This window comes from Gorilla gorilla, chromosome 19 (assembly GCF_029281585.2).
Source record: "Gorilla gorilla gorilla isolate KB3781 chromosome 19, NHGRI_mGorGor1-v2.1_pri, whole genome shotgun sequence".
Lineage (NCBI taxonomy): Eukaryota > Metazoa > Chordata > Mammalia > Primates > Hominidae > Gorilla > Gorilla gorilla.
In genome coordinates, this window is record NC_073243.2 from 44934091 (window position 1) to 44947710 (window position 13620).

The 13620-nt window shown below is 34.1% G+C and overlaps 1 protein-coding gene across 9 annotated transcripts in view; it reads left to right on the plus strand.

Annotated features, from left to right (window-relative positions):
* Nucleotides 1-13620, plus strand: part of ADAMTS6 (ADAM metallopeptidase with thrombospondin type 1 motif 6) — a 362071-nt gene that overhangs the window by 216895 nt on the left and 131556 nt on the right. For all 9 annotated transcript variants that reach the window (XR_010131756.1, XM_063700711.1, XM_055367654.2 and 6 more), the window contains one exon: nt 7160-7301. Coding sequence is in view for 8 of the 9 variants with exons in the window: in XM_063700711.1 (XP_063556781.1) it covers nt 7160-7301 (142 nt within the window). In the remaining variant the exon portion in view is untranslated. The remainder of the gene's footprint in view (nt 1-7159; nt 7302-13620) is intronic.

Genomic DNA, 13620 nt, shown 5'->3' on the forward strand with positions numbered 1-13620 from the left:
GAAAACTGATTGAAGTGCTGTAAAGGTAGACCACAGAGCATTTGTAAGATATCTTTTGGTCATTCTTAATACAAAGCACTAGCAATATCATTTTCTAAGATGGTTTTAATGCGATCATTTACCTAAATTTTAAACATTTTTGAAGATCCGCTCTCCCTAGACATCAAGTCAGATCTGGAATTTCTCCCTTGACTTGGCTTATGTTTTTATAATGGAGCCTTAATGTCCATCACCAGAAAGACAAACTGTATAACATGCTCAGGATTCCTGTGCATTTCTGATGGCTGCTCTTATCTTTTTTGTTTGTTTGTTTTTTTGTTTTGTTTTGTTTTTGTACCGTTTTCTTTTCTCCTTTATCTTGTTTCTGTCCCATTGGCTATATTGCACAGCTCATTTGCTAGTACCATCTCTGTATACTAAATACAAGGACCAGTTGTGATCTCCTACCAGATCTTGTCTACTTGAAAGCATGCTGAGGCTAAGACACTCCAAAAGGGAATCCCGAAATTGCTGGTAAAATGCAGTTCAAAAATCACCCACTGGTTTGGTGAGGGACATAAAAGTATTACTAGTTTCAATAAAGTGTTCCATTGAATTAATTAAAAGAATTGATCCAAAAAGCATTATTTAAGCTTTACAGCATGTATGTGTAAGCATGATTAGTGTTGACAGGGTTCTAATGGGCTTATTTATCCTGTATTTTATAAAAATATTTCTCATGTACATCCTCATGGGAATGCTCACAAAGTTAAAACTATTAGTGAAAGATAGATGTGAAGCACAATGGGTAGAGACTTGGGGAAAACTTGGCTTTCCCTCCTCTTTAATAATAAAACTAAACAAATCTGATTATAATCTGACCAAGCAATAAAGGGTTTTTAAACACAAGGCTCTTTAAAAAGGTCAGTTCACCGGAGCACAAAGACATAACAGTAACTTTCTTGAATTTCTTTGTTCCTTTTTATTAATGCAGTGAACTTAATTGCTTTAACAGCTATGAGTGATATTTTTTAAAATCCAGTGCTATTTTGATCAGGGATTGAGGTTACATTTATGTTTTATAGTTGGCTAGAAAAGGCTCATAACATTTTATTTTAGCTTCTCAAGAAAAAGAATCTTGAAAGATGAATTGTTTAGGAACTGCAGCCCAGCCAACAAAACGCATACCTTTCTCTACTTAGTAGCTGTATAGGCCAAAGATGATGGTGGATTTTAACAATGAGCTTTCTATGATTTATAGAGATTCACTATTCACTATGTTAAACTGAAAACGATTCCATGGCCAATAGAATACAAAGTCTCTCGTGTCATTCTAAAACACTAGGTGCTATTGATCAATCAGGAGATGGTGTTTACCAACTCCCAATATTTTTTTTCAGATTTCTTAAACTCGGTGATTCAATAAGTGGTTCATGAATCGCCCAGAAGCCGTCCTGATTAAATAATAAAGAACCCATTTCCGTTAAAATGGACGTGTTATGCCAGCTTCTGATGTTTTCCGGCGACGGCTTTGCAGGTAGTGTCTTTCCTATCTGCCTGCGGGACTGATTGATTTATTTATTTAGACTATAGAGAAAGGTGAACCTGGTATTATGGCTCACACTCATTGATGACTATGGGCCAATTTACCAGGCAGTGGAAGACAGCCAGAAGTAATTTAAGCCAGTTTTTCATACATTTTCCACCACTTAGCAATAATACAGAATAATTTCATAAAGGTTTCAAAAATTATGGGGGCTCTGTGAATCAACTCTTGCTCTATTAAAATTAAAGTCTGTTAACTTTTTTGAACTGTCAAAGATCCATAGCAAAATTTCCTACAGTTCCAAATTAAATACAGAGTAGACATTTTCACAGAAAGAATGGAAGCTGAACATATTAAGAGAAGCAATGTTACAGTTGGAGTTGACCTAGGAAGAAAGGTGACTGTAGATCTACAAGAGAACTGATATAAGATGAGCAAGATGACCAAAGCACTTACATTTCCTCTCTAGCAATGACCTTCAAAGGTCAACATCAGACTGTTATATAAAAAACAATCTTTATAGATGGGACCTTTTTAAAAAAATGTAGAATCTAAGAGCTTGGCAAAACAGGTTTCTCCTCCTTCTGTTTATCTGATACATTTGGGGAACCTTACTCTAACCATAATAACTTTGATAAGTCATAATTACATATAGGGGGAAAAGGGTAAACCATTCTCAATACAGTATTTGTGTCTTGAAAGCTTCAAGCTCAGTTATATTAAGGGTGAGAGAAAAAGATTTGCCTTAGAAGGCAGTACATTGTTAGCTTCATTGAGAAGACTGACAAAGCAGTTTATGAGACTATAGTACGTAAGACAGTTGACTTACTGTAGATGATATCAACCCAATTCTATTTTGCTTAATTTATGTGAATCAGCACAACTTAGTGGAATAAAAATAGGAGGTGGCATTAAGTGTTAACTTTTTGTTGTTGTTGTTAAGAGACTGTTAAGATATATACAGGGTTATATAGAAAGATTTCTTTTTTAGATTGACCCACTGTATTATAGACTAAAATTCATATTTTATGGTATAACTGTTATAGTGAAAATACATCTAAAATCACAATTAAGAGTATATCCTAATGTGTTCTGGAAACAAAGCCATGAGTGCATATTTTACATAGGGATCTGTAAATTTTTGCTGATGACCGAACTGTAACTCATATTCCTATATTCAAGGCTAATTTTTGGATTATGTAAATAAGACCTCTCTAAATTAGAAGTAGAATTGATAAAATATGACTTTCTCATCATACTGCAAACATTTTGAGAAATGTAAATATACTTTGATTTACTGTGAATTTCATAATCAAGGGAGAAGTATATTCTAAAACTAATGCATTTTTTTGCTTAGTCTTAGAAGCATAAACAAAAATAGAGTCTAGGAATTCAATAATTATCTGTGTTGCTGTCGATATTAACTAGGGTTTGGGTTTTTAGTTGTGATTATATGCTGCTAGGGAAATAATCACAGGTCTACTTTTTATATGTACAATTTTGATCTGACAAGTATATGTTTAATAATAAATTCTAACTACATATCATAGATGGAGACTAACACTATTCTACATTTAATAATGAGTGAGGTTCATGTTTTCTGAGTGGAAAAATTTGCGTATTACACCAACATACAAACCATCTATGTTTAAAATTATTATTTGATGAGAAGATTTGTATATAATATCACTAAAGTGCTATTATAATTTTGATAGTAGCATAAATAACACTGGACATGTAAGAATTGTATAGTTTTATCGCACTTAGCTAAAAGACAACTTATATCTAATATTTTATGAAAGGAAATATTAGGTTGGCACAAAGGTAATTGTGGTTTTTGCCATTAAAGTAATTGCAAACACACAATTACTTTTGCACCGACCTAATAGATTTACACATTTATACCAGGAGACATACAAAAAGTGTTCATATCAGCATAATTTGCAATTCTTAGAAATTGGAAATAATCCAGATGTTTATTAGTAGAGGAATTATAAATAACTGTGACATACTTATAAATGGAATATTAAAGAACAATAAAAATGAACAGGCTACAATTACATTTACACACATCAACATAGAAGTAGCTCATATTCACAGTGTGGAGCAAAAGAATAAAGTCACAAAAGACTGACCACAGTATGACTACTTTTATATAGAGTCTCAAAACTGGCAGATGAATAATTAGACAGTAAAAATTATTAAGCAAAGCAAGGAAATTATTATTATAAAGTTAGAATAGTAGTTACCTTTGGGGGTGGAGAGAAATGAGGGATATTACTGGAATAAAGCACTTGAGAATTTTCATAGAAAAAAATAAGGAAAGGCACTCCCAGGGTTAAATATACATTGCTCACATTTATGTCTTCTACCTCTGTATCTATATCTGTAATATTTCATAATGGTAATTGATGACTCAGGGGCATGAAAATATCCAGAATTATTTTAAGAATTAATTAGTAACTAATAATTATCATCTATAGACTTTAGTTACTTGAACATAGCAGGAAAGTAGCAGACAAATTTTGGTTAACATAGTGCAAAAAGCATTTTTCTTGCTTAACCCTTAGTTAAGAATTAAAATATAGGCCAGATGCAGTGGTTCATGCCTATAATCCCAGCACTTTGGGAGGCCAAGGCAGGAAGATCTCTTGAGACCAGGAGTTCTAGACCAGCCTGGGCAAGATGGTGAGACTCAGTATCTACAAAAGATACAAAAATTAGCCAGGCATGCCTCTGGTCCCAGCTCCTCGGGAGGCTGAGGTGGGAGGATCACTTGAGCCCAGTAGTTCAAGGCTGCGGTTAGCTGTGATCATGCCACTTCACTCCAGCCTGGGTGACAAAGTGAGATCCCATCTTAAAACAAAAACCAAAGAATTAAAACAGGAAAACTATCCCATCCCTCAAATATTTAAATCAAGGTTTTACTGTATATGCCAGATATGGTTACTAGAAGAAAAATGTACTACACATGTAGTAAACATGTGTAGAAATGTACAACCAATTTAAATCCACCTTGCAGATACATCCCCACATTTGCTTTACTGGAAGACACTTGACTTGTAAGCCTTGCTAATTTGTACAAATATAGCCAAATCCATTTCAAAAGTCCTTTGTTTATTCCATGTTTCTAAATGCTGGTTCATTTTTAAAGATCCATATGGTTTTCCTTTATATTTTATTTCATATGGTGTTTTATTCTTCTGTAAAAATATGGTAAGGAGAAATACTGGAAAAGGAGAACAAGACTTGTCTAGACTACATTAATACAAAGCAATAGGTGCTTCCAGAGAACTAAAACAAAAATACACTTTTGGGATAAACTTTCTTAGAAGAGTTTTGACCACAGGTGCCTGCAGTTCATGGCATTCTTGGTGGTATGAAGGCCATTGCAGTTGTCCTCTGGTTTGGTATTTTTTAAAGAACATGAACCATGATTAGAAAACCACTAATATTAATATATTGAAACAATAATTTTAGATGAAGCAATTATTCTTGTTTCCTTCTGGGTTAAGTCAGTTTCCAATTTGCCATCAGAAAAGAATTGTTTCCTCAGGATATCTATTCTTAAACTCTTCTTTGGGATCTACACAGTTCTTCCTCTGATTCTGGGTTAATTTTATGTATTACTAAAAGTAATTATTTTAAAATTTAAATAAAATAAGTTGGTGTCACCAAAAGCTGGTGTCACTTAGGTGAATATATCCTGCACTTTTTTGGTTATGCCATTGTAAATATTTTTTGCCTACTGGATACCTACTTCAGTACACAATTTAAAATAAATATTTTCCATAAAAAAGATTTATAGTAGTACTTAACTTGTTATTTTATTTTTATTACATATTTAATTCCTTTCATAAAGATATTTATAATTTTATTGTCAATAGAAATGAAACATATTTTAGAAGAAAATTGGGGAATTAAACTACTAATTCAGTTATCTCACCAATATCCTAATCAAAATGGTTCTTTTTCCATTGTACTATTCAAATATGACCTCTTTGTCATTAACCTTAATATATAATTTAAAATTTACTGGTAGCATTACATTTGCCTAAAGTTTGCATATCCTCATAAATTAAAGATATTTTACTTAATAAAACCAAAAAAGCATTATTTAAAAAATTCATCTAGAGGTAATTTTTCTTGCTGAGGTACATGTCAATTTCTAAAAGTATAATAAAAAGGAAATAAAAAAGTGTTCTGTTATGAAAACTGGATAGCTGGGTGAAAAAAGTTTGTTCTTTGTTAGTTAGTTAGTTAGATACCTTGAGCAGTGACAAATGAAATGATTGTAGTAGCCAGTGGTAAAATCCATCTGTATTAGTACCATACTTAATATTCCATTTAAATATTTCTTATTGATTAAAAAATTAGGAGGGCATGAAAGAAAGGAGAAGGATATAAAGAAGACAGTAGTCTGTCTCTTTGGTCTTTAACTCTATATCACCTTAGGAATAGTATGGTTCAGTTTTTAAAAGGTATTAATTTGCTGCTGTGTGTGAACATACCTTTTTATAGAACAGATTGACTTTGACATGTTAAGAATATGAGAAACCTTTAAGTGAATAGCAAAGTCATTGTTATGCATAGTTCTTTCTTAGTTATCTATAAATGAAAAATTGTACTGTCCTAAATAACAGTTGAGGAACTTCTACTTGTGAAATTATTTTCCTTTGGCAAAGTGGATGGAAAAGATTTGGAAAAAAAAAAAAAAAACACAAGTGCTGGCACAATGGACAGGAATGTTGGAAAAAATTTTTAAATGTTGGCATAGGAATTCTTTAAAAATTCTAACTTACTCACATGTGAAATGAAAGTAAAAAAGCATCTGTCCTATTTTATGCACACTGACTAAATAAAAATGAACAATTATATTTAGCAAAGTTTAAAGCTCTTTAAACTAAGGTATTTTGTCTGGGTTTTGGCGACCTTTATGTTATTTGTTCTACTGAATTAAAATATTATGTTTGAGTGCAGGCATAGCTTGAAACGCAGAAATTATACAAAGAAGAGAACATTCTCTTTTCCAATTCTGATGATCCTAGATGAAATATGAAATTTTTGAGAGACTAAACACTTCTAATATATTTGAGAGGAAAACTTTGGTCGTTGGCCTCATCTGTCATTCAACCCATTTATTAGTGAAATATTTCAAGAACCTATGGACATGCCTTAACACAACATCTATTGTTCTGCCCAAGGTGGAACTATATAAATTAGGTCTTTAAGGATTATAACCATAATTATTTTTTTTAAATTTTCTGCATTTCATGTTTTTAATTCTACTACCAGATGTGGTTATATTTTCAATAAAAACAAACAAGAAGCTTAGAGCAATATGAAATTCTGTTTTGATTCCTTGAGAAATTAGCTTAAATCAAGGCCAACGTGACATTTTCAGATTGTTGTCTGAAATGATTTTATTGTGTCTTGGTGCTGAAATGAATTATTTGGAGCTCTTATTCAGGTTTCAGTAAAGCTATTCTGTTCTGCCATGTGATTATTTATTGGGAGAATGTATTGTTTTTCATGCATCAAGTTATTAAAACAAAGCTCAACACATGGTTTCATAATTGTGACTAAAATAGTCCATAGAGTACCTAATTTCCTTTGATCCTTTATGTTGAACAGTTCAGGCCGTGGTACTTGCCTTGATAATGAGCCTCCCAAGCGTGACTTTCTTTATCCAGCTGTGGCCCCAGGTCAGGTGTATGATGCTGATGAGCAATGTCGTTTCCAGTATGGAGCAACCTCCCGCCAATGTAAATATGGGGTAAGAAGTCTTCATCCTTATGTTTCGTCATTTATACGTGTTCTTCCATGACACAGATGTTAAGATGGAATTACGATGAATGTCGATTCCCTCTAGTAATATCTTTAATTTAAATATGGGTTTTGACACTGCAGTTTTTCTGATATCGTATGTACAATATTTTTTCTAAATGTTTCAATAATCCTAAGTTAAGTAAATTACAGATTTCTTGTGAGGGATGCAGGTAGAATTTTAGTAATTCTTAATGTATTTTTTCTTTAAATCTTGAATTTATGATGTCAACTTTATTTCGTCTTTTGAAATGTTGTGGCTTTAAAATCCCTCTGCCACTTTTCTGATACTCTTATAATTGAGCTAAAGGGCATTTTTACATTAGCTAGACAGCTTTACTTTTATTCCTACTTGATAGTGCTAAGTCACTTCATGTTGCTTCATCCACTGCCCACATTCCAGCACCACAACCAAGCAGAAACAAGATGACATTAGCTCAAGTAGTGAAACAAGGAAAATTGCTATGAAAGAAAAAAAATGTAGGCATCATAATTTATTCTGCATGTCTGCCTTAAAAAGTCACAGTGTCTACATCAGAAAATGAATAAAATTCTTTTTAAGTTTCATAGAGCAAGATTTTAGTGGACATGTTCTTATTAAGAACACAATATAAGCATAGTGAATGAAAAAATTGGTTTTTAATATGTCAAATTGCTTACCAAAAAAATTCAGATTTAAAAAATAAGTTGAAAGCCTTGATTGTTTTTTCTTTTTCTTTTTTTTTGAGACAGAGTCTCGCTCTGTCGCCCAGGCTGGAGTGCAGTGGTGCAATCTTGGCTCACTGCAACCTCTGTCTCCTGGGTTCAAGCAATTCTCCTGCCTTAGTCTCCTGAGTAGCTGGGAATACAGGCGTGCATCATCATGCCCGGCTGATTTTTGTATTTTTATTAGAGACGGGGTTTTGCCATGTTGGCCAGGCTGGTCTCGAACTCCTGGCCTCAAGTGATCTGCCCACCTTGGCCTCCCAAAGAGCTAGGATTACAGGTGTGAGCCACTGCGCCTGGCCTAATTTCTATTTCTATGCAAATAGTCTTTTAAATCCTCTTTTAGAAATAATAATAATTAAGTGTTAAGGTAGTATTGTACTGTATCATTGCACTGTATGTATCCTCTTTAGGTACAGAATAAAGGGAAGTGTTTTCTTAAATATCTCTTTGGTGACAAGTATATTATTATTATTCTTGTTAGGCTTTAGCAGCATATTTGTGCACTAGATTTAAAGATTGTGTGTGATTATATGATATGTAGAACCTTGTGTAAAACTTTGTCTTATCCTTAATCTTATTTTGTATGGTTCTAGTTTCTTTTGTTCTTAGGTTGTTTATGTTTTAATAAAAGTCAGTCGAACTTTAATCATAGTCTTTCTATATATACTTATGGATTAATACATTGAAATTCATGATCAAATGAACTTAGAAAATTTCTGTTAGATTATTCATATCTATGTCTCTGATTTCTTTGTTAGCAAGTGAAATAATCTATATTTTTGTTTTCTATTGGAAACTGGGTTTTAACTCTACCTGCAAATTTCTACATTAGATAATTTATATTATCAGTTTTATAGAATCTATGGCTACACGATATAGTCTTTTTCTCTCTCAAATTAATAAAAAATTGACTTAATTCTTCTTGCTATATCTATATATCTAATTCAGCTCAGACTAATTGATTTGAAATGAGATAAAGAATACAAAATTACATATTTTTACTTTATGTTCCTGATATTCTGCTTTTATATTCTTTTTATTTGAGATGGAGTTTTGCTCTGTCACCCAGGCTGGAGTGCAGTGGCACAGTTTTGGCTCACTACAACCTCCACCTCCTAGGTTATTCTCTCACCTCAGCCTCTGAGTAGCTGGGATTACAGGCGCTCACCACCACATCTGGCTGTTTTGTATTTTCGGTAGAGATGGGGTTTCACCATGTTGGCCAGGCTGGTCTTGAACTCCTGACCTCAAGTGATCAGCCCGCCTCGGCCTCCCAAAGTGTTGGGATTACAGGTGTGAGGCACCATGCGTGGCTTGCCTTTATATTCTTAATATGTTTTGTTTATAAGGACTTCTGTAATAGATACAAACTAAAATTGGGAAACTTTGAGAAAGTTAGCATCTTACAGACCTACACAGTTTTAAGTATTTTATCGTGAATCCTTTTCACTTTGATTTGTAGCAAAATAATGGTTTCCCTAGATTCATATACTATATGAAAATGCTTGTGTTATTTTTTTAAGTGCAATATGTTACTAACAAAGTCTATTGAGTCATAATTGATTCTTTACAATCACTCCCACCTCTGAACTTGTGTCGGTTTACACAAATCTACGCTGGTTTATATCTGGTGAATCCCTAAAGTTTTAAACAATTCTAAATACTACTTTGGAAAACAATAGTGGCTTCAAAGGTCAGAGTCCAGTGGGTAAGCAAATCATACTTCAGATGGCAGCTGAAGGGAAAAACAAACCAGCCCTGATTTAGGTAGCTGTCTAAGTGTAGCATGCTGAAATGAACACTAAATACAGTTGCTGTAGACTTAGGAGAATATTTTAGAATTTTTGAGAGGAGATACATCTGGTGTTGAAAAATCATGAAATGATTCCTCTTGCAGCTAGCAGGTCTCTCATGATGTCAGGAAAGATTTTAAAGAACTACAGAATGGGCCAGGTGTGGTGGCTCACGCCTGTAATCCCACCACTTTGGGAGGCCGAGGTGGGTGGATCAAGAGGTTAGGAGATCAAGACCATCCTGGCTAACATGGTGAAACCTCATCTCTACTAAAAATACAAAAATTAGCTGGGCGTGGTGGCGCATGCCTGTAGTCCCAGCTACTCAGGAGGCTGAGGCAGGAGAATCACCTGAACCCGGGAAGCGGAGGTTGCAGTGAGCCGAGATAGTGCCACTGCGCTCCAGTCCAGCCTGGGCTACAGAGGGAGACTCCATCTTAAAAAAAAAAAAAGAAAAGAAAAGAAGAAAAGAAAAAAGAACTACTGAAGGATCCATACTGCCGAAGTGATCAGCTTTCCATCTCTTCCACTTGGCCATGAAGTAGTCATTGCTGGGTTACCAATGATTACATCTGTAGTTATGAAAAATCTTGCCTGAATTCTTACTGAGTAGGTTCATTAATATACGTGTTAGTTATGTTTGAAAATTTACATGAAAATTTTTCTGTTTTATTTTACTCAGGGCAACATTTTTCACTATTATTCTTGCATATCATCTTTTCTTATTTTTCAAGTGTTCTTAAATTCCTATAGAAGTTGTGAGGAGGTTGTAATGGCTGTAAATACAAAGAACAAAACAGTACAGTACAATATACAGAGTAATATAGTCGTATAATGCAGTATTCTATAAATGATATATAGTTTCTGGTATTTATGTAGTGACTTTTTTCTGAGCTACTTCAGATTGAGTTGATAAAAATCATAATTATTGGCCAGGCGCGGTGGCTCACGCCTGTAATCCCAGCACTTTGGGAACCCAAGGCAGGTGGATCACCTGAGGTTGGGAATTCGAGACCAGCCTGACCAACGTGGAGAAACCCTGTCTCTACTGAAAATACAAAATTAGCCAGGCGTGGTGGCACATGCCTGTAATCCCAGCTACTTGGGAGGCTAAGGCTGGAAAATGGCTTGAACCCAGGAGGCAGGGGTTGCAGTGAGCTGAGATTGTGCCACTGCACTCCAGCCTGGGCAACAAGAGCAAAACTCCATCTCAAAAAACAAACAAATCATAGTTATTATATAATATTTTATAGGTGAGGAAACTAAAAATACAGAATGTGATATACCTACTCCAAAGTAAATAAATAAGTAAATACAGTCCTAATTGATGTCAGTTCTGTTTTCTATTAGGAATAGTAATTATGTTAATGAAACACAGGTAGCAGATGTATTTTGTTTTACAAGACACTTGTTATTAAATTTTTATCAGGTAATGTCTGTTACTAAAAATCTTCTCTCAAGTCCCTATATTGTCTCCGTCTTTTTTGGGAGAGAGGTGGTCGGGAGACCTTCTCTAAAGTCATTTTTTAGGGTCATAAGTTATCAGATGTCTGAAACTCTTGAGTCCTGGATTTAAGTGAATTTCTTTTCTTTTACCTTATATAAAAAGATAGGACATCTTCAAGGTAAAATACAAGTACAGACAAGTAACCTGCAAAGCTAGATTCTTACTAGATCATCTAAAAATATCTGCTAGCTCTGTTGTAGGTTTCTAAGGGGCCTTGGATGATTCCTGGATGAAAATACATTGCAAATAAAACAGCAGTATCAGTATGTCCAAGAAATGTTTCTTTGGCTTTTTAGAGTAATAAGCTCTTTCCTGTAAAACTCTGGAGAATCTGTTGTCTCTTCCATTTTCCATTAATCTCTTTTTTATTAGAAAAGAATTACAAAAACTGAATTATCAAAAAGCATACTGCAGTAATAACAATAAGTTTAAACGTAGGAAGGAAGTCACTAATGAGCCTATATAATGTAGGGGCTGTGGGTAATCTTTTGACTGCTTCCCAAAAAGCATAGATTAATTCAAGGCTCAGCCTCAGCTTTAGCTCTTTATTTCTTTATTCTGTCACTTAAATCATATCTCAATTATTGTTTTCCAGTACACTTAATGGTTCAGTATAGGTTAACAATATCAGTACATAATTTACTGTTAATTATTAAGAGCTGATTGTTCATCTACAGGTAGATTTAAGACCACAAAATCAAAGAAATTTTATAGACATCATAGCTTTGTTTATTTATGGGAAATTTTTATTGTCTATGAAGTTTGTCACTGTTTACATAGACTTAAATGTTAGCACATAAATGCATAATAGTGTGTTGTACATGTTACTGCTTATTTTAAATGTAGAGCTGAAGAATGTTTTATCAGTAGGCCATATATCCTGAACCATAAATGGGAACACATGAGCTAATACATGGTGTCATGATGGATGGAACAGCATATTTTTATCAGAATATTTTAAATAAAAAAAAATCACCATAAACTATTACTATGACCTAAAATTGACCGTTAATAGATTTTACTCAGTTTTGGGCACTTTTTTCAGTGAAGAGCAGCCAGGTTGTTCTTGTAAACTTCAGATAGCAAAAAGGTATGACAAGCATGCAAATTGTCTTTTATTTACCTGGCACATGACATTCAATAAATGTTTTCATTTCCTCTATGAACCTCTGTCATCCGTGATAACATTTCGGTATAGCTGATAATGCTGGTACTGCTTTAGGATAATCTGAACCTTTTGTACTTTGGGGAGCATGTTAAGATATTCCAAGGCGCACATACTGACTTAATTTCACTCTTCAGTCTCAGCTCAAATGCCAGTTTCTCTTCAGATAGGCCTTCTGTCTGATCATTCGCTATTAAAAAGGCTTTCCTCAGTTACTCTGTTTCACATTATACTGTTTATTACTTTCATAGCACTTTTAAAAATCCATAATCATGTTGCTTATTTGGTTATTTATTAAGTGTGATCATGTAAATGAGGCATTTTCTAACAACATTACTTAATATTGTATATCCACGTGCACACACAGACACATACACACACACACTTCCTATCATTTTCCTTGTCTTATATTTCTCCTTAACATTTATCACTTCCTGACATACTATCTATTTTACTTGTTTATCTTGCTTATTACTACTTTCCCCCCTAGAAAGTATTTTCCTTGGGCGCAGATATTTTGTCTGATTCACAGCTGTATCCCCAGTGACTAGAACAGTGCCTGGCTCGTGGTAGGTGCTCAATTAATATTTGTTGAATGAATGAGCTGATAATTATAATGGGAGTGTAATTGCCATGAGGGGAAGGATTCCACCTGACTTGTTTATGGCTATTTGTGTAGTGACTAGTTCAATGCCTGGCATATGGGAACTCAATAAACATTTGACAAATAGATGAGTGAGAAGAGTTATCTGGTGAAGAGAGTGGAGAGAGGACCTTTGGGAAGACCGAGAGCCTGTGTATTTGAAGAGCTGAGAGAAAGCCACTGTGCCCAGTGCTCTCAAATAAACACCACACAAAAGAAACAGGAGAAAAAGGTAGAAGCCAAGTGTAACTGCACCTTATAGGCCACGTTAAGTTTTTATCTTAAAAGCAGCAAGATGCCAGAAAATAACATAATGTCTAAGGCATATTATGTCTTAGGAAACAAATGTAATTCTGTAATCTGGAAAACCCATGTTAGAAAATTAAAGGCTTTTGTAAAGTGATCTGTGGTGTCCTCTTTTCCCTTTTCTCTTGCCCTCCAAACACACCCTAC